Source organism: Antennarius striatus, chromosome 19 (assembly GCF_040054535.1).
Source record: "Antennarius striatus isolate MH-2024 chromosome 19, ASM4005453v1, whole genome shotgun sequence".
In the NCBI taxonomy this organism is placed as follows: domain Eukaryota; kingdom Metazoa; phylum Chordata; class Actinopteri; order Lophiiformes; family Antennariidae; genus Antennarius; species Antennarius striatus.
In genome coordinates this window covers 5,471,980-5,495,062 of record NC_090794.1, presented here as the reverse complement: position 1 = coordinate 5,495,062, position 23,083 = coordinate 5,471,980, and the positions used below count along the sequence as shown (strand labels likewise).

Sequence of the window (23,083 nt, the reverse complement as noted above, 5' to 3'; positions counted from 1 at the left end):
TGAATGAACATGTACTACTCTGTTCTCAGTGTGAGCATCCTTGTTGGTAGCTTTGTCTTTGGTTAATTTTCAGACTGGTGACACCTGGAATAACGTTTGTACCTACTGACTGGAGTGCCAGAATAACCGAGTACATTTAGTGCATTCAGTACTTTCAGTATCTCTTCCACCAGGTGTTATGTGATATCTGTCCTTGTTATGGGGTATTTCCTCAGGGGTCTCCCACCAACTGGACATCATTTGACACAACAGAAACACCACAACTGAGAGATTTCTCTGGATGTTTAAGCTCCTTACCTGATTTCTCAGAGCGAGCCAAGCTGCCCTTGATAGGTAACTAGTTTCTCCTGGTCGTATTCATCTGTCTTTCAATCAGGATCCAAATTTTATAATTACTCAAGACAGGTGAGATGAAGATCTAACCACATATTGTGGATATATATTTCCTTCCTTGATCACTATGATAAACAGTAAAGTATCCAAGGTATGAAGCCTGATGCTCTAAGATGCTCACAGAGACAGCAACATCCAACATCAAGACGGGGAGACGAGTGTTGGAGCTGCGTGAATGCAGCGGTGCTGCTCAGCGGACGGTGTGGTAGAAAAGGGAACTGCTGGATGTATATGGCAGCAAGCATTCCTGCGTATCTCCGAGTGTTTGTAAGTCAAATGATCGTAGGTTGAAGACTATGTATGCATGTATGTATGTATGTATGTATGCATGTACAGTATGAATGTATGTAGGTATATACACACATACCCACACACACGCACGCACACGCACACACACACACACACACACAGAGGGGCACCATACCTTCATCGGAGATGAAACAAATACAGTGAAATAAAAATGTCCAGCGCCCATCACAGTTTTGCCTTGTGCTTGCTTTTGCTGTCGATAGACAGTCATCACCTGAAAAGAGTTCAACACCAAGTTAGGAACATTATAATTGTTTTTCAAACATCATAATTGTGTTTCAAACGTCATTATATTTAATAGTAATAATTGTATGTTAAAGTCAATAAATTTAACGCAAAGTGTTTAATTTTAATAAAGACAGCATGCATGACTGTCCAGAATCAAATGCCAATGAAATGATACTTTACCAACCTGATAAGAATAGAATGATGATGGTCGGGAAACACAGCTTTAATGATCTCCTGTTGTCATCTATTGTCGTCTCCACTAATTTCTGTCCCATTTGTAAACACTATGTGTTTACTCCTTAAATCCTCTTGGATGTTTACTGGTTGTCACAGTTCGATCAGCTGCTCTAGTGTTTACACAATGGAGTTACTGAGTCCCATTCAGATGACTGAGAAAGTAGCTTCATGATCACCATAGCTGTGGACCATCCGCTGTGGACCTGCACCTCCAAGCCCACCAGTACCACCCCTCATCTATCCATTTGCTGGGGTCCTCTGCCTTTCTTCCTCCGTGCCACCATACAGTCATCCACGCAGCTGTAATTGTCCCTTGAATTTTCCAACTACATGATGGGGAACGTGTATTAAAGGCAACAACTATAACCATAAAGACACTGACTCTATCTGGCCTATCTGCCACTCTCTCTCTATCTCTCTCTTACCCTGTCCATATCTTCCTTTTATTTCTTTTCCACCCAACCGGTCGAGGCGGATGGCCGCCCAAAAGAGTCTGGGTCCTGCCCGGAGTTTCTTCCTCATCGAGGGAGTTTTACCCCGCCACTGTCGCTTATGCTTGCCCTGGGGGTTCAGTTAGGTTTTTCTGTCTTTTAAAGCGCTTTGAAATGTCTGCTGCCATGATTAAGCGCTATATAAATAAAACTTGATAGAATGATGGAGCATAGAAAAATTACCAATTTTATCATGAAAAATAATAAAAAAACAGAAAATTAAAAGGGAAACATGTGGTAACAAAGTTACTGAGATACGCCCGTGTGCATGTGGCACATGTGACCCACATCTAGGGGGGCTGTGGCAGGCATTGACAGAGGGGGCACATTAACATATATTGGCCAGCCCATACAAATGAATACATTTGAGATATTTTCAATCAAAAATATTGACGACCATGGATCAGTTTTGGGCAAGATATTTCAAATACAGTGTAGTTGGACATCTGGTAGCTGAAAGACATTAATTTAAAAAAGCATTATATTGGACCTTTAATACTTAGAAATGCTAAAATCCAGCAAACACACCAGAAACCACTTTGTAATTTCAAAAGGAAGGAACTTTGCAGTTGTATTACAGTTAATATCAAATGGTAATTGTGTCACTTTTAAACCAACTGGCTCTGACAACAAGCTGAAATTCATCAAGGATCCATGATGTGATGACTAAATAATCTGTCCTTCTATCCATGTTCAAACAATTTAATTTTGAAACAGACATGCAATGTCTTGAGTTAACACCCAAAGGTCAATGACTCAGTAACTAGATGGGCTTGTGTTGTGTCAAGGAAGCACACTTCAAGCTTAGTGATAAAATTTGCTTTGAGTTTGACACATCACGTTTTACGTTGCAGTTTAACCCAGTTAGTGTCTCTTTGCAACACAGACTACTACGTATGAATTGTGCTCAACAGTGTATTATCTGACTGGTTTTGATATCACCAAAAACTTGGATCAGACGATGAAAACTTTTGATGACATCCTCAATGAAGTTGGGAGTTTCGGCCGGTGTCAGAAGCGAATCTTTGCCCTGCTTTGTCTGGTATCATTGCCTTTTGCATGGATGGATGTGAGCATAGTTTTCCAGGGTTTTACCCCAGATCACTGGTGCCGGGACTCTGAGATGGTGCAGATGAGGCAGGCTTGTGGATGGAGTCTGGCAGACAGTCGTAAGCTCTTGGTGCCACTGGTCAACAGCTCTGGAGAAGTTCTGGGCAGCAGCTGTGAGCAGTTCAAGGTGGACTGGAACACCACAAAGCTCACCTGTGACACACAGGAACTGAACCTGACTGATGTTCCAGTTACCACATGCAAGGTGAGATGGGACACTGCGACTCACTTTCTGGAATCATGTTTGTTAATGCTGTGGGGTAATTTGGTAGGGCAGTTATCTGGAATTAATGTCTGGTCTTTCAATGCTATTTTTGAACCATTTTGTTCATTCTGTTCTAAAATGTAAGTTACAGGCAGTTGTTTGGTACCTTATTTAGCAAAAAAAAAAATCTATAGTTAGTATTGTGCTGAATAGAGAGCCAGTTTAAGAATGCTGGGATCAACAAGGTATGTTGCCTGTCACTTGCCTAGCAACATTCTGGAGCAGCTGTAACTCTATTAGGAATTTTTTTTTTACCACACAGTGAGTGTCATTACACTCAGAAGTCATGAAACCATGAATGACCTCCTCCTAATTTTTTAAAGAAAGGAAGGTTTTGCCTTTAGTCAAAACACGTTTTCTACCAAATATATGGGTAATTTAATCCTTTGATCCTTGTGTTAGATTTTCAGTAGGGTGTCGTAGGACCGATAATTATTGTCAGGGTAACCTGGTGGAAGGTGAGAGGTTTTTGAGTACCATAACCTCATTTTCATTTTTATAAAGGACGAGAACATTGCCAAACAGTCTCTTGAGGATTTAATAAATGAGTCACTGTCAGGTTGAAGAGGTATTGCATTTTTCATGGACCTTGAAGTTAACCATTTGTAAAAGAACTGACCACAAAAACTCCGGATAGGATAAATGAAATAAGTGAATAATAGTAAAGTAGTATTCAGCCTATATTCAGTCTGAGTTTCAAGGAGAACTTTTTTTTCAATTGATTTAACAATTTTGTAAATTCTGTGATTTCTCTTTGTTTGGAAGGGTGGTTGGGAGTATCAGTATGGACGCAGGAAGTCTTTTGTCACAGAGGTAAAAAACTTGAGCTTTAGTCCCTGTTATTTCAGTCATTGTAAAAACAAATGCTCTTTCCTCTTTCCATATAATTAAATACAAATATTGTGGGTCAAACCACAGCAAAGCTTTTTTTTTTTTCAAGTAAGTCCTGTGTGGACAAAATAATGCTTTTCTTCTGGTTGCAGTTTGACCTGGTGTGTTCAGATGCCTGGTTAGTGGACATGTACCAGTCCATTCTCAATGCAGGCAACCTTGCTGGCAGCTTTGCTTTTGGTTACTTTGCAGACAGGTGAGACACCAAATCATTTTTTGTTTCCGTTTATTCTATCATATGGCCTTTACCATACATGCACTTCTGTGTATCACGTATTTACAACCACTTGTTTTTGTTTTTTTATATTGAAGTCTTATTGGAGACATAATCAAATACATTTTAGTCAAATGGAAGAAGTAATGTCCTTTTTTCACCACAGATTTGGCAGGACGATCAGTATCTTCATGTCCAACATACTGAATCTGATCACAGGGTTGGCGTTGGCGGTAACTCCAAACTACGTTGCTATTCTGGTGGTCAGGTTCATCTCTGGCTTTGGCCTCAATGGAGGATGGATGACTGCCTACGTGCTGCGTAATGACGACTGGTTTTATTTAATGAGGCTGAAATGCTTTTAAGTTAACAGATTCTATAACTGAGCAAAATGTTTAATTGTATAAATTTATACAATTTGTGAGTTTATACATATTTAGATGCTATGCATTATGGTAAGATATTATCTATTTTTTCTTCTTTGTTAGTCACAGAGATGGTTGGGGTGGAGCACAGACGCACAGTGGGAATATTGTTCCAGACGGTCTACAGTGTTGGTATTGTGATCCTACCACTGCTTGCCTACTTTATAATTGACTGGCGCTGGCTGCAGGCTGTCATTACTGCACCATACCTGCTCTTCCTGTCCTACTATTGGTATTAAAATTTATTTTCTTGTTTTCTGATTAAATATTACCAGGAAGGTGCTTTGCAAAGAAGGGGACACAAATACCGTGTATGTGTAATGTCAAGACATGGCCTTAAATGTACACAAAAATATACACACATTCAAGTAAAGAACCATATGTAAGGAGTAAAAGTGGATCTGAAGACACTTTACAGATGAGTTGAGCAATGCTGCTTCCTTGTGTGTTATGTGAGAGTGCCTTCCCTGGGCAGTACTGTTGTTTCTCAGGTTGGTCAGTGGACTAGATTCCAGTTGATGAACAGATACGTAATAGTTTCATGTCTGGAAAATTGTTTCTGTCACAGGTTTGTTCCAGAGTCTCCCAGGTGGCTCATCTCTCAGAAAAAATATCCAAAAGCTTTGAAGATCACTGAAGCCATGGCAAAGCAGAATGACAGGAAACTCTCTACCAATATTCAGGTAAGTAAATCTTGTAGTGCGATCCATCTGTAACATGATTACTTTTAAGTTTATTTTTCAACAAATGTAATATTCCTTGTTTCAGACACTGACTGCTGATGAGGATAAATCTTCCTCCGTCTCCGTGCTGGATTTAATTAGAACTCCAAATATGAGGAAACACACTTTCATTCTCATGTTCAACTGGTGAGACAGCTTAAGTCAAACCTCTGGAAAAAGCAGCCCCTGAAATCTTGGCATTATTGATGATTGTTTTTTCATTCCTGGTAGGTTTGCCGTTACTGTGGTCTACCAGGGTTTGATCATGAGAATCGGCATTCTGGGAGGGAATGTTTACATCGATTTCCTTATGTCTGGCGTTGTGGAACTCCCTGCTGCAGTTCTAGTCCTCTTCACGATAGAACGCTTTGGGCGACGTCTTCCCTTTGCTTCTGCCAACATCCTAACTGGAACTGGTTGCTTGATCACTGCTTTTATCCCTGAAAGTGAGTGGAACATCTTATTATTCAATCATTCAGGAGTCATCGTCCTCATCTTTCATTGATTTTTGGAAAAAAAATACTTGTCTCTATACCTTAGAAATATTCTGGTTGAAGACAGTCACAGCTTGCGCTGGTCGGTTTGGAGTCACCATGTCCTTTTTGATTGTGATGTTTGTTAACGCAGAACTCTACCCAACATTTGTCAGGTAATATCAGATTGACTTTCACATTTATCACATGCTTCTAACAATGTAAAGGATAATCATATATTTCACGGCCAATACAGGAGCCTGGGAGTGTCTGTTTGTTCAACTATGTGTGACATTGGAGGAATTGTAGCACCATTCCTGCTCTACAGACTGGCTGTCATCTGGCTGGAGCTGCCACTTATCATTTTTGGTAGGTTTCTAACATGCTGTCAATGATTCCTGTAATTATTAGATTATCAAGGTAATGCTATGTTTGAAAAGTAGAAACGACTGAGAAATTTACGAACTACATTATACAGCATCCATCCTTTTTGGAAATCTCTTCAGGCTTCTTTAAACAGATGGATATGCTTAGAAAACCTCCACATTGTCTCTATTTCAATTCCCCTCAGGATGCTTTTGTTACCCACCTGATCTCTCAGGGTGAGTCCAGCCCCCCCAACACAAACCGTTGGATCCAGAGCTTTTCCTTCAAAATCAGATTGGATTTAAATTGAATTTAATGTCCTCTTTTAATCTGAAGCTGAACCCGCGATGTCCGTGTTGTTTTTCCTCCAGGAGTTTTTGCGCTCATAGCTGGAGGTTTGGTGTTGTTGTTGCCCGAAACCAAAGGACTTCCTCTCCCTGACACCATTGATGATGTTGAGTTTCCCAATAGGTGAGACATGCCCTTCCTCTCTGGAATAGTTGATTAAAACCATAGCACATTCTAATTAATAATTAAAAGTGGATAATTGGGACTCAGCTTATGGAAATATAACAAAATTATGAAAATGATAAGTATAGGAATGATTATCTGATAATGACAAAATCTTGATTGATGATGAGTTCTTTTTAAATCCACATGAAATCTAATGATGTCTTCTTTTGAAATGAACGCAGGCAATGTTCTGTATTTACTGTTGATGCAATATGCACATTTTACCCCCCAGGAAAAAAGAGCACATTGAAGAGAATCAAAAATTGAATACAATTTCACAATCATACCAGATAAACAATGAGGAGCCGACTGAGTGACTGTCTTTGTTTGTGCATCATCGGATAAAAAGTTCAGCCTTGACAGATTGAAGTTCTGAACCCTTCACTGATATTCATCATAAATCCTGGGGATGGCCATGGTTTCATCCGGTAGAATAAATTGTTCCAAGGACAGAGAAAAAAACGGGATCCAATGTAGGAGTAACTATTTACTGAGAGTCAGGGCTCAATATGTATCACTTATCACTGCTACTATACTGTATATGTACATTTAAAATTAGGTTTTTCTTTATGTCACATGCATTAAATAAAGTTTTCCAATCCGCCCTCAAGCTAAATGAATGTGTGTGTGCTTCTGTTGTCCAAGCACCTTTCTGGTTTTATCATTGAGCTTTTATCTACAATGCTTTGTATGGTTATGACATGGATTAAATTATTAATACCCCTTGTGTGTGTGTGTGTGTGTGTGTGTGCGTGCGTGCGTGTGTGTGTGTGTGTGTGTGTTCAATGTTCCCCTCTAATTTTTCATGTGTCTGGGCATACACACTTCCTGAGCGCACTGAGGACCATTGTGAGCAACATCAGATGCACGCTGTGGCCACACACAAGTATCACACTTGTTCAAAACTGGATCATAGCAAGATACATGGCTTATTAAAAGAGTCAGAATTACAGCAGCAATTTTTATTTGTTTACTTTTAATATAAGTGATTTGGCCCACTTGAAATGAAAAAGACAAATAGACTGCAGATTTCCAAGGTATTTATAGATGTCCTGGATGTCTGCTATCCTGCTCCCTGGTAGGTCAACCCCTTCAGTTCTGATCATCTTGCCTCTTCTTGATACCATCCGGCCACATTTGTCTAATCGGAATGACATCCCAATGTCGTCGCTGTAAATCCTGGTGGTGTGGATCAGTGAGTCGATTTCTTGCTCATTCCTGGCATACAGCTTGATGTCCTCCATGTAGAGGAGTTGGCTGATTGTTCCCCCACTTCGGAATCGGTATCCGTAACCACTCTTTGTGATGATGTGACTGAGGGGGTTCAGGCCTATGCAGAACAGCATTCCAGGAACCACACGCGCATAACGAATTCCGCAATATAGCGACAAACTATTTAGCGACGTTTATGAACCCTCCCCATACCGATATTAAACCCCCTTCTATCTGTATTACCTTCTCCCACACTCTTATCAAATGTTTAAAGCACTTTTTTTGTCTCACAGAAGTGTGCTGCATTCCGAGACTCACGGAACATAGGACTCTTCCGGATGCCATCAGCCAATAGAATGCTCTTACGGTATCACGGGACTACCTACTAAAAATCGGCAATGAGGTGAAGTTGTGCGCGTTGATGCGCAAATGCACGAGGGATTACTGTATATAATTGAAGCAAGTTTTATTTGCAGGTGGATGTGGAGGGTGGGACTGATATGCTTAGAATAAACATACCTTCATATCTCAAGAGCAGAAACATCATTTACTTATACGACTTCAACTACAGGGAACAAAACACTTGTTGACATTAGGTATCTTCAAAAAGTTCAGTAACTGCTGACATGTGAAGCTACTATATTTGGTAAAGGTCGATAGTTTTAATTGTTCTTGATTGTTCTGTCGATCCACTCAACAAACTTGGAGACACGAGCGTAGACGCCAGGTTTCATGGCGTTGGCACATCCCAGACCCCAAGATGTCACACCCTGCAGGATGTATTTATTCTGGGTATAACACACCAGAGGACCACCGCTGTCACCCTACAGGAAGAAGTACAAATGTACAATACATGCAGTAAAACGTGTTTTGCAACTTCTTATACATACTGTATTTAGCGCATGAGCTAGATTTGAGATCATGTCATGGCTGTAAAGAAAACCACCAAACCAGAAATGTAAGATAATGCTGACAATGTCATATTGTGTCTTCGTTTTTCATACCTGGCAGCTGTCGATTCCTCCCTCGATGTTTCCAGCACACATTTCATGGTCCTTAACTCTGCCATTTAGGTAGGAAAGACGATTACAGATTTTGTTTTCAATTACAGGGAAACCAGCTTCCTTCAGGATGCCGTCTCCTCCCGTACCTGTAACACACCTTCCTTCAGTTATTCACCATCTTCCTCTTCCTCTTCCTTCTTGCAATTTGACTTTTCAAATTGTCAATTCAAAGAGATTTGGTGGCCGGGTTTGGTAATCAGGTGTCAGGTGAGAGTAAGTGGAGGTGTGGTTCAGTCATAACCTTGAGTTTAACTGTACCTTGAGTTTCACCCCATCCAGTAACATAACACTCAGTTCCACTGGGAACAATATAGTCCTTTTCTGGAAGGCAAGCTGGCAGGACTTTGTCATTTATCAGTGCAGGACTGAAAACAAAGAACATTATTTCACTACCGATACCTGTAAGGACTAAAACCTCACAGGTGATGACAAGCGCAGGAAGCAGAATTTGCAAATCTTTTAAATTGAATTTTACCAAAGAGTAAAAAAGTGAATAATAGCTTATCAGTATTATTAATTCTCAAACTTGTATCTTGGAGTTGGGAAATCCGTTCAGTGCTTACGTCTGCAGTTTGAGCAGAGCGATGTCGGCTCCATTGGGTCCCAGCACCAGTTTTTCCAGGTTCCTCTCTTGTTTTGAAGGCTCATTACCTCGTTCTCTGTGGATACCCAGGACGACCCTGTATGATGCAGGCCGTGTGGACCTACAGTGTACAACATGTTGAGAAATATACTTTTTATAGAAGCTGTGTGATAGAATTTGATCTTTGCTCATATTTTAATTGTCCATCTGACCTCTCCAGGCAATGTGCAGCAGTAAGAACCCACTGAGCATGAATCAGAGTCCCCCCACAGAAGTGACTTCCTGTACTGGGGGAGAAACAGACAGGAATTCATTAATCCATCTATCTATCCATCTATCTATGTCTGTCTGTCTGTCTATCTATCAAATCATTCAATGAATCTACTCACCTGGACCTGAGGCTGATTTGCCAGGGCCATGAATACGGTTTTGATACACAGCCTCCCACGATACGACCAAAGCAACGCTTGGGCTTGATGACTGGGTTACCACAGTTCAGTCCAGCTAAAAAGAAAAAGTTCCCAGTAATTCCAGGCATCTTTTTTTTGTTGACTCATAACAAAAGTCACAAAAATACAACTGTTACTGCCAACTAGTTTTGAACAATTATTAAATCCCCATGGCCAAACAGAAAATTATCTCACCAGTGTTATATGGCTGTGAAAGTCATAAATCTGTGTGAATTTTTGAGTGAAGTAGTGATCATATACCGCAGTCAGGGATCTGACAGTAGTCCCACTTCTTGCTGGGGTCAGTGGTATAACACCACGGTCCGTTCACGTCATTATCTGGGTTTCTGCAGCTCTGCCAGCAACATACAGGGAAAAGAGTCAATTAAATGATGGCAGCATTATTGAAATATTTGCAAATACTTGTCTTTGCAGAGGTGTAAAACACTTACATTGCCATCTAGGCCGTTATTGGGATGACTTTGTGGCGTGAAGCTGTTGTGTGTGTGAGGGCTCTGAGATCTCCAGGCCTGGCAGTTCACACCCGAAATGGTGATAGAGGTTGTACCCCGGTATGAATCTCCATTTCCAACCTTGCAGTCTGGCACAGACAATGAAATGAAATAGGAGGGAAAATAAATGTATAAACAACATTTAAAAAAAAGATTTTAAAATATACCTGCTGGGGCTTGGTTGATCGTGGGGGATGGAGGCTGAGGTTTAGATGGTTTGGTGGGTGCTGGTCCCTGTTGAATTGTGGGACATTTCTCTATGTTGCAGTACTCCCAGCGGACTGTGGGATCTATAGTGAAACACCAGGGGGCTTTGTCACTATCAGGGTTCCTGCACAGGTTCTTTTTGAGGTCTCTGTTGAAAGAAGAAATCTGGAACTTCAACCCTGCAGGAACCAAAATCCTATTTTTCTATTAATCTATTTCTGTTCTAGTTAAAGAGTGAAACCAAGAAATGAACTAATAATCAATGTTGGTGTTCTGTGGAAATTATGTGTTGCCTACGATTGTGGGAAGTTTTGTGGAGTTTTCAAATGTCTGTGGGGACTCGAAGCGCTCCAGGCTTGACATCTTTTTCCGCTGATTGTTTCTGAAGTTATTCCACGATAACTTGAGCCATCACCCTGGTAACAGTCGTCCTCATCTGGGGGGATCACTGGCTCATCTGAAGCAAGGGGCAAAAAAAAATAAATCTGATTGACCGATGCATTTTCCGATGCATGTCTGAGGGAGCCGGATTTCCATTTACATGTTTTTAGAATTGACTTCATTGTGGTTCTTTATGCATTTACCTGGTGGCGCTTCATTCCCACAGGTTGGCACTCTGCAGAATTCCCAGCGAGTTGTCGAATCAGTGGTGTAGCACCAAGGCGTTCTCTCATTGTCGGGGTTACGACAGTAGTTGTTATCCAGGCCTCTGGCAGACAAGAGAAAGTAATTGTAGCAGGATCATCTAAAATGCTGTGGTGACCCCTAACAGGACAAGCTGAAAGGAAGTTCTTATATTGTGATTTGCTTCTCTTTCTGTTTGATCACAAGATATCTTGAAAAGCTGTTGATAGTTTTAATATTATTCAGTGTATGTGTGGCTTTTGGGTGAAAGCAAATTAGAATCAATTTTAAGCAGATCTAAGTACAGTATGTATCTATGTATGTTCCAGGGCCTTCATTTTTACATTTTGCCAATAAGATGAAAATCCTTAACAGACCAGTCAAATAAGAAAAACAGGCATAAACAACTCATAATATTCCACCAAATTATAGAGTTGGATGTAAAGATTGATGATAAAATATCTTCCTTCAAGAAAGTAAAATAAAGCAAACAATAAAGAGCATTTTGGGAACTTGTAAAATAAGCAAAAATATTAGCATCATGTGACTTTTGAGCGTAGCTGTGTTTTACAGATGCATCTGTAACATCTAATGTTTAACTGACTTTCTTTTTGCAACCTAATGATCTCCTGTAGGTACTGTATTAAAAAGATGTCTTAGTTTTATGATTGCTTTGTTTATTTCCTTTTACTATTATTTAACTTACTTGCATGGGTAGTTGTCTGGGCTGCGGTTGTGTTTGTGTGGCGTCTGAGTCGACCAGCTCTGACACGTCTTGCCAGTCTCTGTCACAGATACCGTGCCTCTGTATGAACTACCATCACCGGTGGCACAGGTCACCTCTGGGACAATGGTGGGTTGCTCAGATGCTGAGCGCAGAATTTGAGACAGATTGGTTAGAGACCTCATACTAAAACAAGTCAAGCAACAGCAATTCTTATTAGAATTGAAATATACATTATAAGCTGCAATTAGAAGAGAGCATTTAGTTCTTACGTCTGTAACTGTGAAAACACATTTGATTTTAAATGTGAATAAAATGAATGCAATCCATTATGGGGGAAGTATAAAGGGTTGCAGTGGACTTACTACAGCGGGGTATAGAGCAGAAGTCCCACCGTTTAGATGGACTGTTGGTGAAGCACCAGGGTCTGGGTTCTCCATCTGGGTTTCTGCAGTAGTTCCCTTCTAGATACTTATCTGAAAGTCTAGACAAAACAAAAGTAATCAATACACCAAAGATATTTTGATATTACCAGAAATCATATTCTGATGGACATTCTATGCTCTTACGCGCTGGGGTCGTAGCCATGGTTGTGAGGACTCTGTGAGTCCCAGCGTTGGCAGGTGAAGCCATTTGCTGTGGTGGAGATTTTACCTCTGTAGTCCTCACCACTGCAGTGTATGCATTCCTCTGTGGAGGAACAAGGACCAACCCGTCACCCTATCCATTTGATTTGCAGATACAGTAAGGACTGTATTCACAATGTGGCATGCATACACATAAATGAACTTAAAATATTTGACATGCTCTTATTTTATCATAAACCAAATTATATTATAGGTCAGTCACCAAAATCCAGAAAAAATATTTTCCATGAATTCCGCTGGCCATCTTCCTCATACAGACACACCATACCTTTCTATCTTTTTTTTCTGGAGATATTAGGTTGTTTTAAATTGTACTCTTCAGAATCATTTGGAATTACAGCAAAGAGTGGACAATCAGGGTAAGGCAGGTTATTTACACACAAACAGTTTCATAATTTTTTTTCACCAGTGCAACTGGGAATGTTGCAGTGTTCCCAACGAGTGTTTCTGTCAGTAGTGTAACACCAGGGTCCCACATTGTCTGCATCTGGGTTTCTGCAGAAGTTAGAGACCAGGTCCTCAGCGGGTTTGTTCTGTGGTGTGTAACTGGAGCAGACACAAATTATAAGATGGTATACAATATTTTATCACATAAAATGTAAAATTACCCTTTAATAAATGAATACTGAACATACTTCGGCCTGTGAGGGTAGCTCGCTGCCCATTTCTGGCATGTCTTTCCGGTTTTTGTTTTGGACTTCGTTCCTCTGTAATCTCTTCCATTTCCATTTACACACTCCAGGAGGAACCCTGATAAGTAAGACACTTTCAGAATGTTTGACCACACAAGAAAGTCACACATTCACCGTGTGGTACACTGCAGACTACAGTAAGATGTGGTGGAAAAAAATGCATCAAACAATTGACTGAATAAAAACTCTGATGACTATTTATTTTAAATATTTGCGTCACAATAAATTGCAATGTGCTTTTGTCTTGTCAATATGTTTGCAGACCCAGTCCAAACATCAGTGGTCATGCAACACAGGCTAAAGATTAACCACAACGTAACAGAGGCTAGGAAATACGATTTAAACTTTAAATTGTATTGTAGAAGGATCTTTTAAAATGAGTATGTGTGAAGGAGAAAGATTAAAAACTACTAGAACAAAGAAAAAGTGTCTTACCATCTTTTTCATATAACGCTGTGCTGCTTCTGCGATAGACTGGCTCTGTTTTAGAATTTTCTGCCGCTGTCCAACAGTCCTGGTCCTTTTCAACATATATAAAAGACCTATGGAAAAAGTAGAGCACGTGTCAGGTTGGGCTGTTTAACTGAATGCATAGGGCTAACTGTAAATGTTTATGAACTCACTTGCATGTAAATGACAATTCAGCATCACATCTGGCAGCACAATCGGCTACAGAGTTGGCAGTGTACTGTCTTCTTCTCAATGAGATGATCCATGCTCCTTCAGTTTTTGTATAGCCATCCACATCAACACCTACGACTGAAATCAGCCCCAAAAAATATTCATTGGCAAATGCTCAATGCTTATTCATTAAAAAAAAAAAAAGAATAATTACATCAACATGTCCCATCTGCGTGACAATATCCTGGAAGGGGCACAAAAATAGCAAAAACCCTAAACTGTCAGACATATAATATGACAGTCATGATTTGACTCAAAGACAATTAAATAGATTTTGTAAAAATTTGTATAAAAATGTGATGAACAACATTTGATATATGTATTGTGCTTGAATGACTAAAAGATTAAAGATCATGTTGTCTTGTTTGTCTTTTTTTAAAATCTTCTTTAGCAGGTAAATAATTGAAGAGCTGCTGAGACCTCATTCTAAGACACCATTATATCTTACCAGTGCAGAGCAGAGCTCCCAGCAGGAAAGCTAGCCTGTTCAGTTCCATGGTGAGGCCCTTATACTAGCAGTTCATAGCTGACTCTCATTGTGAATCTTTTAGTGAATCATTGGGTTTCTGTCTTCTCAGGAAGACAAACAGACAAATAGTCAATCATTGGCCCGACAAGGACACCATATGAGCTGTAGGTCAAAAAACATGTTTATTTAGATTTTGGAACACTAAAAGTTTCATTGCTATATAACAAAGTCTTCTGTGTTCTGCTGCACCTCGCATGATTACATTACTTTTGCATGTAATATGTGTTGTTTAAGGCTTACCATTGACTGCAAAGCAGGGCAGCAGTTGGGGGGGGGGGGGCTTCCTGTCTGTGTTGAGATGCACCACAGGCTTCTTGTAGGCTATTCTGATGGATTTTTGCAGCTACCTCAGATTTATGCTACATCACACCATCATGAACTTTGACCTTTTTTATCATGTCAGCTTTTATGTTTCTGATCAATTCTGTCTCTTCATCACTTCACACAGAAGGTACGCCCATGTGTGTGTGATTGTTCAAGGTTTCCATTCAAAGCCAAAGAAATTGGCACGTGTCTGTTAAATGTAATTCAGATTTGATTCACATGCTATGGCTGATTCTGATGAGATTCAAATCCGATTGGATCGATATATATAGTTAATCTTTAGCTCTAAGGGTCCAATGTCCTCAATGACAAATATGTGATTTCCAAAGAACCTACTTTCAACATTTACGCAGTAGGACAGAATAATCAAGCACAAAATAGTTTCACTGTCCTCTCAGCTGTCTGCTATCAAAGTTTGACTCAGTCAAGGATGAGAGAGCTTCATGTGCTCAGATCCTTATGAACGGTTAATGAATTTGGCGCCAAAGAAATCCTACTTTTGATATTTTAAGTATATTCTGTAATAACTCAATTAAGAGTTTGAATTGAGGAAGTTCATTTAAAGGAGTATTTTGATTCAACCATTCAATTGCTGTACCACTTCGTCCCCTTTACCCAGGTCACGGGGGTTGCTGGAGCATATCCCAGCAGTCTTACAGGCATGAAGCGGGGACACTCTCATGACTACAATACAGGGTTTTTGTTGACTTCCATTAGGATTTTATTTTCTTTGTCTTCTTTTTATTATACTGCTGACAAACAAATGAAAAGAAAAGACAATAGTGTTCAGGCTCTTTGGAGGAAGTATTACAATAAAACGAGAAAGCTTCTGTGTAGGTTTACATGACTTTGATGGTCCAAATAAAGACCAGCAGAGGGTGCTATTGATCACAATCTTGAGGAACAGCATCTTAAATTCTTCACTTATCCAACTTCTCCTGAGTTAACAATGTCAGTAATTGTTAAATACTAACAAGCAGGTGTCTTACTACATGTGAAAATAAATGGATAACCCAGTTAATCTGTTGAGAGTTACATCAAAGGTCTGATTTAATGCATGATTCAGCCAAGAACCTATCATATACGAGTTGTTTCATGATCCATCCTTCGATAAATTAAAAAACTCAACCACCTCTGTGAAAAAACAACACAAATGTTAATTTGCCTTGTCTTGATGAACCCCAAAATTTTGGGGGGGAAATTCAGTATTTTGTCGACTAATGAAGCAAAAGGGGAACTTTTTAGAAGGCGTATCGATTACATCAGGTGTAAAACTAATACAGCATTCCATTAAAATATCACAGATGGGCACACTCATCTAAATACATAGACTTGTGGATCATTATTCAAATTATGTATCCAGATACATATCGGATGTTTCCAATGGCACTACATTTGTATTTTCTTTATATCAGAGAGAACATAGAATTTGGAAATCAATCAGGGGTCAATTGTTTGAATATTCTGTCAGAACAATTTTGAGATGAACAGTATAATGCAGTATTCCCTTACAACCAAATTTGAAATATAACTTATGTTGAGCAGCCATCTGATTTGACATTCTTGACATGCTGGAACACCTTCTCTTTGAATGTATTGCAATTTCTACTAACCGGTCATCATACCTTTTAAAAGATGACTATGACTATTATCAAATATTTGCAAAGAAAAACATCAAACTAAATGCCACTCATGTTTGGCTACTGATTTGAGATGCTAAAGTAGAACGTTTTATCTTTAAACTACATCCCTGTCACACACAAAAAATGTAAAGCAGGACTAAATGTGACTAGAATGGGAACATGTATCTGGTCTCTGAGGACATACTGCATGCTTTCTGCATGCAATATGTCCTCAAATTGTATTGTATAGAATTATGTATGATTCCACCTGCTTTAGCCTGACCTATAGCTCTACCTTGGCCATCCTGTTTGAAAAAGTCTATAGACGAAAGCTCAATTTTTTAGTATCACATAAATGTATGTACAATTTCACTGAATATAAATCCATCAAATATGCTTCTAACAGACACGTCATTTCAAATGCCATTCTTTGAAAATCATTTTGCCTCAATTTCCAGAGAAAAGACTTCTTTTACACAAGATAGTCCTTTCTTTAGTGTCTTATTGTTTCAGTGTACAAGTTTTGTTCTATGTTCCAGAAACTTGAAGGTCATTTGATAAAACCACAACATTTACAGCACATAGAGAGACGGGGATCTGTTGTGCACAAGGTTCACTGATCGATCAATGACACACAATAAAACTTCGATTGAGATGACCCTCTCTGTTTCATAAAGTAAAAATGGCTGCACTCTGCTATGGGGCTTTCATCATCATCATCATCATCATCATCATCATCATCATCATCATCATCATCATCATCGTCATCATCATCATTTTTTGTTTTTGGATCAGGTGGAAAAAACCCCCCGAACTATTCTAAATTCAAATGTATGTTTTCTTCCTTTGTTACTCCATTACATAAATTCAAGAAGGCCGTCCTTATTAAATTAAAGCTCAAACAGAAAGTCGATATGCACACTGCGTATTATTTTTACACAGTCATACTGAGATTGCTGGTGACGCAACAGGGATACAGGATGGGAGAACTTTTTATAATACACACCAGCAGAGATGGAAAAGATAACAGACACAGACAACCAAACAACATTTAATTGAGAGATCACGTACTTCTGCATAAATAAATTATAACACGCTGAAAAATGCCTAAAAATAAATAACTTGACAATAAGCACATAGTCTGTTCAAAATAAATAGTTAGACATAGGTAATAATTAATATATTTTCTACCCTAAAATATTTTCCAACCATGCTTTCATTTGGAAAAAAAATGTTCCATTTGTATTTTTATTTTTTACAAAAAGTTTTCAATACACTCAGATTCAGTTTTGTGTCATGACTACAAGAAAAAGGTTAATTACATTTTGAGGTGGGTCTGGATGTGATTGAATCCAAACCTATTTTTTTTTAAAAACTATCAAAAACCTCACACTGGAGAGTTCTGGACAATGCAAAGGTGATGTACTGTGTCTGCAGGAAGTGTCCTTCCAATGCCAGAATGCAATGAGATAATATGATGTCACAATCAAACATTCATTTTATTATTGTTAAAATAAAAAGTCGTTTTTGATTATTTGGTCAGTTTGTCTTGTGGTGAACTCATTCATTTCAGTTTCCTGTATTTGCACCAGATTTCTATGTGCTATTAAATAATCACATGAATCTGAGTATCATCACAGATGACATATTCATTCATTCATTATCATCTACAGCTTCATCCGCTGTGGCAGGTCGCGGGGAGCTGGAGCCCATCCCAGCTGACTGAGAGCGTGAGGCGGGGGAAACTCCGGGCGCAACAACAGTGCACCGCTGACAGATGACATATATTCATTCCAATTCATCTTTGTGTCCTCAGGTTTAATTTTCAGAAAGACTGAATTATCGCATACTGCTTGTTCAAAAAAAGATTCTGTATAAAAGAAAAGCTTCATGTATATTTCCTTAAAAATATATTTCCTTAAGGGTGCTGTCTTTTCAAACATGACGTCTTTGGACAGAAGGCCCCACCGAATTGACACAGAGCGAGTCATTAAAGTTAACCACAGTGAATTCTGCAACTCTTTCTTCATAGACATGGAAACATTTTTCTTCTGATTAAAGCATTCCTTCAGTGTCTCGCCCTTGACTGCACATCACTTTAAGTTTGAAGGATGAGCTATTTAACACACAGCTCCAAAGCGAGATTTAGTGTTGGTATTGTATGCTCTTACGTACACATGCATTTTTACAACTGTTCCTGAAGGATGTGGAAAAAATACAGTGTAAGGGTGCTTGAAGTCCACAGCATCCAACATGTGGTTCATGCATTAGCTGCCTTTTCTGCTGATAAATGAGTTCAATACATTAAAAGAATGAGTGTGACATATGTACCTTTGTCATGAAAAGTGGAGGCACCTTGTCGTCAAATTAAAAATATTCTCACTTTGTTTAAGGGTGTATTTTAGAAAGATCCTTGCAAGCTTTGGAACTTGTCACAATTGGACAGAACGTCAGAGAAATGCTCAAGAATTCCATCTTAATTTCAGCATATTATATTATGGCCCATTTATAATTGCTTAATGTTATTTTAAAGGAAGTAGATCAAAGGTAAACTGATGTTTGTCAAAGTGTGAGGCAGGTTTATTCGTACTAAGTCTTTGAACAATAGCTGAATACAAATTCCTCACACCCAAAAGCATTAGAGAATATTTAATGAACAAAACAAGAAATGGAAGATGAAACCATTAGAAATGGTATTGTAAAATTCACAGCAAAGACGTGAATGAATAGAGAAGGTTTACTTGAAACACCTGAATCCTGCATATTCATGTTAAGTTTTGTCTCAAAATGAAAGTTTATAGAGATCTTTTGGCAACTAACCAAATCTTAAGTGTGTTATAAAAACACATTTGGCATTTAAAGACACTTTAAATGCCAAATGACTGACAGGATGAGTAAAAGTCTTAGACAGCTGTAAAGACAGCACCAGAGCCACACCAGTGATAAATGCATGCCATTCTCTAACTCACGCCCAGAAATCCTCTAATAACTGATATATTCGTGCTGATTGTTGGCTGATTTTCTCATTTGTTCAAGTTATTATTAGATTAATGCACCTAGTGATTGAGTGATTTGAGTGATTTGCTTTAGTTTTTTAATTTGTAGTGATTTAAAAAAAAAAAAAGAAGGCTGAATGAGCACCACATTGAGAACAGGAAGTGAAAAAAGATTGTATAATTGTTATTGTCTCTGTAATATATGGACGGGGAAAAAATGTCAACCAGCCTGAGATTTTAGGATTAACCCTGCCAGGGTCAAAATCAGGGTTAAGATTAAGATTAAGATTAAGATTAAGAAGGTTTATTTGTCACCATACAAATGGTACAACAAAATTCCAAGTTAGTGTTTTCAGAGAACTGATGAAAGAAATAGCCTTTTAATTTCTCTCTAAAGTAATAATGATTTCAATCTAATTTTCAATTACAGGTAGTCCTCAATATATGAACATTCGGCCTAAAAATATTCGGAGATACGAACAAATGGGTGCCCCCATAACCTGCTATTGTCCTGCAGTTCCTCTTGCTACAACAATCTCCACGGGGGCAGCACCACTGTGTTCATGCAGCTCCAACACTCATCTGCCCCTCTTGTTTTTTGTTGTCTCTGTGAGAATTTCAGATCCGCAGGCTCTTGTACCTTGGATACTTTGCTGTTTATCATGGATGACAAAGCAAAGGCTATTGAAAACAGTGGTGGCCATCTCTCTGATGACAACTCTGCCTCTGACTGACAATTCCTCCCTCCTCCTCTTCCTTCACCCTAAAGGTAAGATACATGCTAAAGTACTGTAGAGTGGATGTAAAGAGGTTAACAGTGGGGATCAATGTATCTATATCTCAGAAAAATATGAGTGGTAAAAAGAAGCACTCTGGATATTTTGCCCTGCTGTGAGTCACATCCCAACTTCACTGCACAACTGACAACTGGTGTGATTCAGTGCTTATTTAATCCTCAAATGAATCAATTGATTTATTGTCATAATTTAATCCTCGAGGATTAAATTATAAGGAACAAAATTTTACTGTGAACTAATTCAAAGCAATCCTGGCTACTCAGTATCTACTGTTAAATATCACGAGGAACATTTAACAGTGGATACTGGAACTATACTAATGTAATTTAAAATGATTACGTTTTTATCCTTATTGATTGTACAGTAGCATATTATGTGCTTTTAATGGGTTTCTAGTAATTTTTAGACTACAGTATTTGTGGTGGACAGACGTTAAGTTGGGTGAAATGTTATTTTTCCATATATTTTTTTAAAGCAAGGTTTACTCAAAAAGGACTTAATTCAAAACAAAATATACCTGGATTTTGTTTTTTTAACATTCAATTCTAGGAAAATGTCTTGAAGACAGTTATATTCATATGTTAAGGACTACCTGTATAATAATTTTTTATTATATCAATTTATAGTGAATGCAGTGCCTTGTTGACTGATGAGTTGTCTGATTTACGACATTACCACTAAGACTGAGGATTACCACAGAATGTTTCATGTTACATCAGGTCTAAATTCAAGTATGAATATAATCTAACAATGTGCAGCTACCTTTGTTTATTTATTCATTTTAATGAATGAATGAATGAAATGATTTATTGTCATTATAGTCTTCTCCTTTCGGTTTTCTCCTTCAGGGGTTGCCACAGTGACTCAGTTTCCTCCATCTAACCCTGTCTCCTGCATCCTCTTCTCTCACACCAACTACCTTCATGTCCTCTTTCACTAGATCCATAAACCTCCTCTTTGGTCTTCCTCTAGGCCTCCTGCCTGGCAGTTCAAAAGTCAGCATCATTCCAACATTCAACATCCCTACTCTCAGTCTTTTACTCTTGGCATTCCTCTTCTCTCTCTTCCTACAAACACACTTCCCTCCTCTCCTTCTTCGACCAGCAGTCCAATTTCCACCAGCACCCTGTGGGTGAACATCACTGATGGCGGTCATTGTTAACCCGGGCCTTGACCGATCTGGTATGGTCATAGATTTGACTTGCATGTTTGATTTGGCAAAAGTTTTATATCCGATGCCCTTCCTGACACAACCCTCTGTATTTATCCGGGCTTGGGACCGGCACAATAAGACACTGGCTTGTGCCATGTTGCGGCTACGTTTCATTATACAGTATAAGTACCACCACCATACAATACCACCATACAATGACATAACGTTCGCATAGCCTACTAGTGAGGAATATGCTGACTGCTCCATACACATTTATTTATTTTCTTCTGTTGTCCTTTTTAAAAACCAAAAAAGGACAACAGAAAAAAAACATATAATGTTGCCAGACGGTGTTAAATATCCCTGTTGATGTCCCTGTATTTAAGTGTTGCTTTGGCATAGAGTATTCTACTGTTCTCATTGATTCATATCTACTGCGGTGTCGGGGAGAAGACAATGCATCTCCATACTGACCATATACAGTACAAATATGCACACTTGCCCACACAGAGTCCGATGTACAGAGTCCAGCTGTCTCTGTTGCTGCCTTACTGTAAGCGAATACCCCCGGTCAGCGGTCTGCCCCACTCCATCAATCTCTCTCTGCTTGACAGAAACTATGCCCACCTGTTCTCCCACACTCCACACCAGACTCAGAGAGACTGAACCTCAGTGTTAAACTTCAGGCTTCAGGTTTGGGTTGATGGAGACTGATACGTGCAGAGCGAACACAGTGCAGCGACCAAGTTCTCTGACTTTCTTATACATTGTTTAAAGGGAGAAATTTTCAGTTCTTTATTTACTGTAACATTTACTTGTATTCTCTGGGAATTGTGCTTGTAAGCAGGAGCACAGCACTCCCTCTTTTATTAACTATATTTATTTATGTACACTATTCCCAATTTGTAAGACATTTTTTATTTCTACATATAACTCCTAAACTAAATTTCTGGGGTAAATATACAGTACTTCAAATATACTTTGAACCTTAAAATATGCTTTGACCAAGTTATTCAAATTCATATTCAAAAAACTTTATTAGTCCCCAAGGGGCAATTGGAAGCACATTAAGAGGATTGGTGTAAAACCAAGTTATAAAGTGTCTGATTCGTGTTAACCAACGAATACAATTGCTTTTGTTCTTCTTTGTTTTTGTTCCTGTATCTTGTCCAATATAAGAATCAGATTCCACCCTCTCAGGTGAGAAGATACAAAATGTGGCTGTAGACAATCTGATTATTGTTCAATAGTGTTTGCATGAAGTCATGCACCAGTAAAAGCTGAAAAACATCAGCTTTTACTTGCGCATGCTCTTTCATCTTTCCTCCCTCAAATTGTTCATGTTCCTCATGGACGTTCAGTCTGGGCTGACAAGGGAAATCTTTATTTTTGCATACAAACCTAACTAAAAATCCAGAATTGGCACATCTGTATGTTATTTAAAATTATTTAAAGATCACAGCTCTCTAATCACTAACTCAGACATTCCATCCAGGTTGTGGGATTGCAGAACTCGAACAAATCTCCCTCTGATCTCTAACCCTTGGGCGACGGCTGTCCCCGTCCTGTGGACTCAAAAGAGGGAGCAAATCTGTTAAAGCTCCTTTTCAACCAGACTTTTTTTTCCTTT

The 23,083-nt window shown here is 38.9% G+C and overlaps 2 protein-coding genes across 4 annotated transcripts; one reads left to right on the top strand and one right to left on the bottom strand.

Annotated features, from left to right (window-relative positions):
* The first annotated feature begins 2,470 nt into the window (after positions 1-2,470).
* Positions 2,471-7,237, top strand: LOC137613460 (solute carrier family 22 member 2-like). Of its 3 annotated transcripts, XM_068342709.1 has the most exons (13): positions 2,471-2,973; positions 3,799-3,846; positions 4,017-4,120; positions 4,305-4,459; positions 4,627-4,795; positions 5,132-5,246; positions 5,332-5,432; positions 5,517-5,731; positions 5,826-5,934; positions 6,015-6,127; positions 6,330-6,360; positions 6,496-6,595; positions 6,870-7,237. In XM_068342709.1, the coding sequence occupies exons 1-12, from the start codon at positions 2,620-2,622 to the stop codon at positions 6,563-6,565; spliced, it is 1,584 nt and encodes a 527-aa protein (XP_068198810.1). In that variant the 5' UTR covers positions 2,471-2,619; the 3' UTR covers positions 6,566-6,595; positions 6,870-7,237. The 3 variants fall into 3 exon arrangements, with proteins under 3 accessions (XP_068198810.1, XP_068198809.1, XP_068198811.1); XM_068342708.1 differs by lacking the exon at positions 6,330-6,360; XM_068342710.1 differs by lacking the exon at positions 6,870-7,237 and having other exon boundaries at positions 6,496-6,596.
* Positions 7,238-8,298: 1,061 nt separating this feature from the next.
* On the bottom strand, positions 8,299-14,602 carry plg (plasminogen). The gene is made up of 19 exons (XM_068342715.1): positions 14,481-14,602; positions 13,975-14,110; positions 13,787-13,893; positions 13,295-13,409; positions 13,066-13,205; positions 12,582-12,702; positions 12,378-12,496; positions 11,995-12,157; positions 11,249-11,373; positions 10,962-11,121; positions 10,625-10,812; positions 10,398-10,546; positions 10,207-10,300; positions 9,886-10,000; positions 9,709-9,783; positions 9,477-9,617; positions 9,172-9,278; positions 8,854-8,999; positions 8,299-8,673 (listed from the first exon to the last, which is right to left on the bottom strand). The coding sequence occupies exons 1-19, from the start codon at positions 14,527-14,529 to the stop codon at positions 8,512-8,514; spliced, it is 2,412 nt and encodes an 803-aa protein (XP_068198816.1). The 5' UTR covers positions 14,530-14,602; the 3' UTR covers positions 8,299-8,511.
* Positions 14,603-23,083: the final 8,481 nt, after the last annotated feature.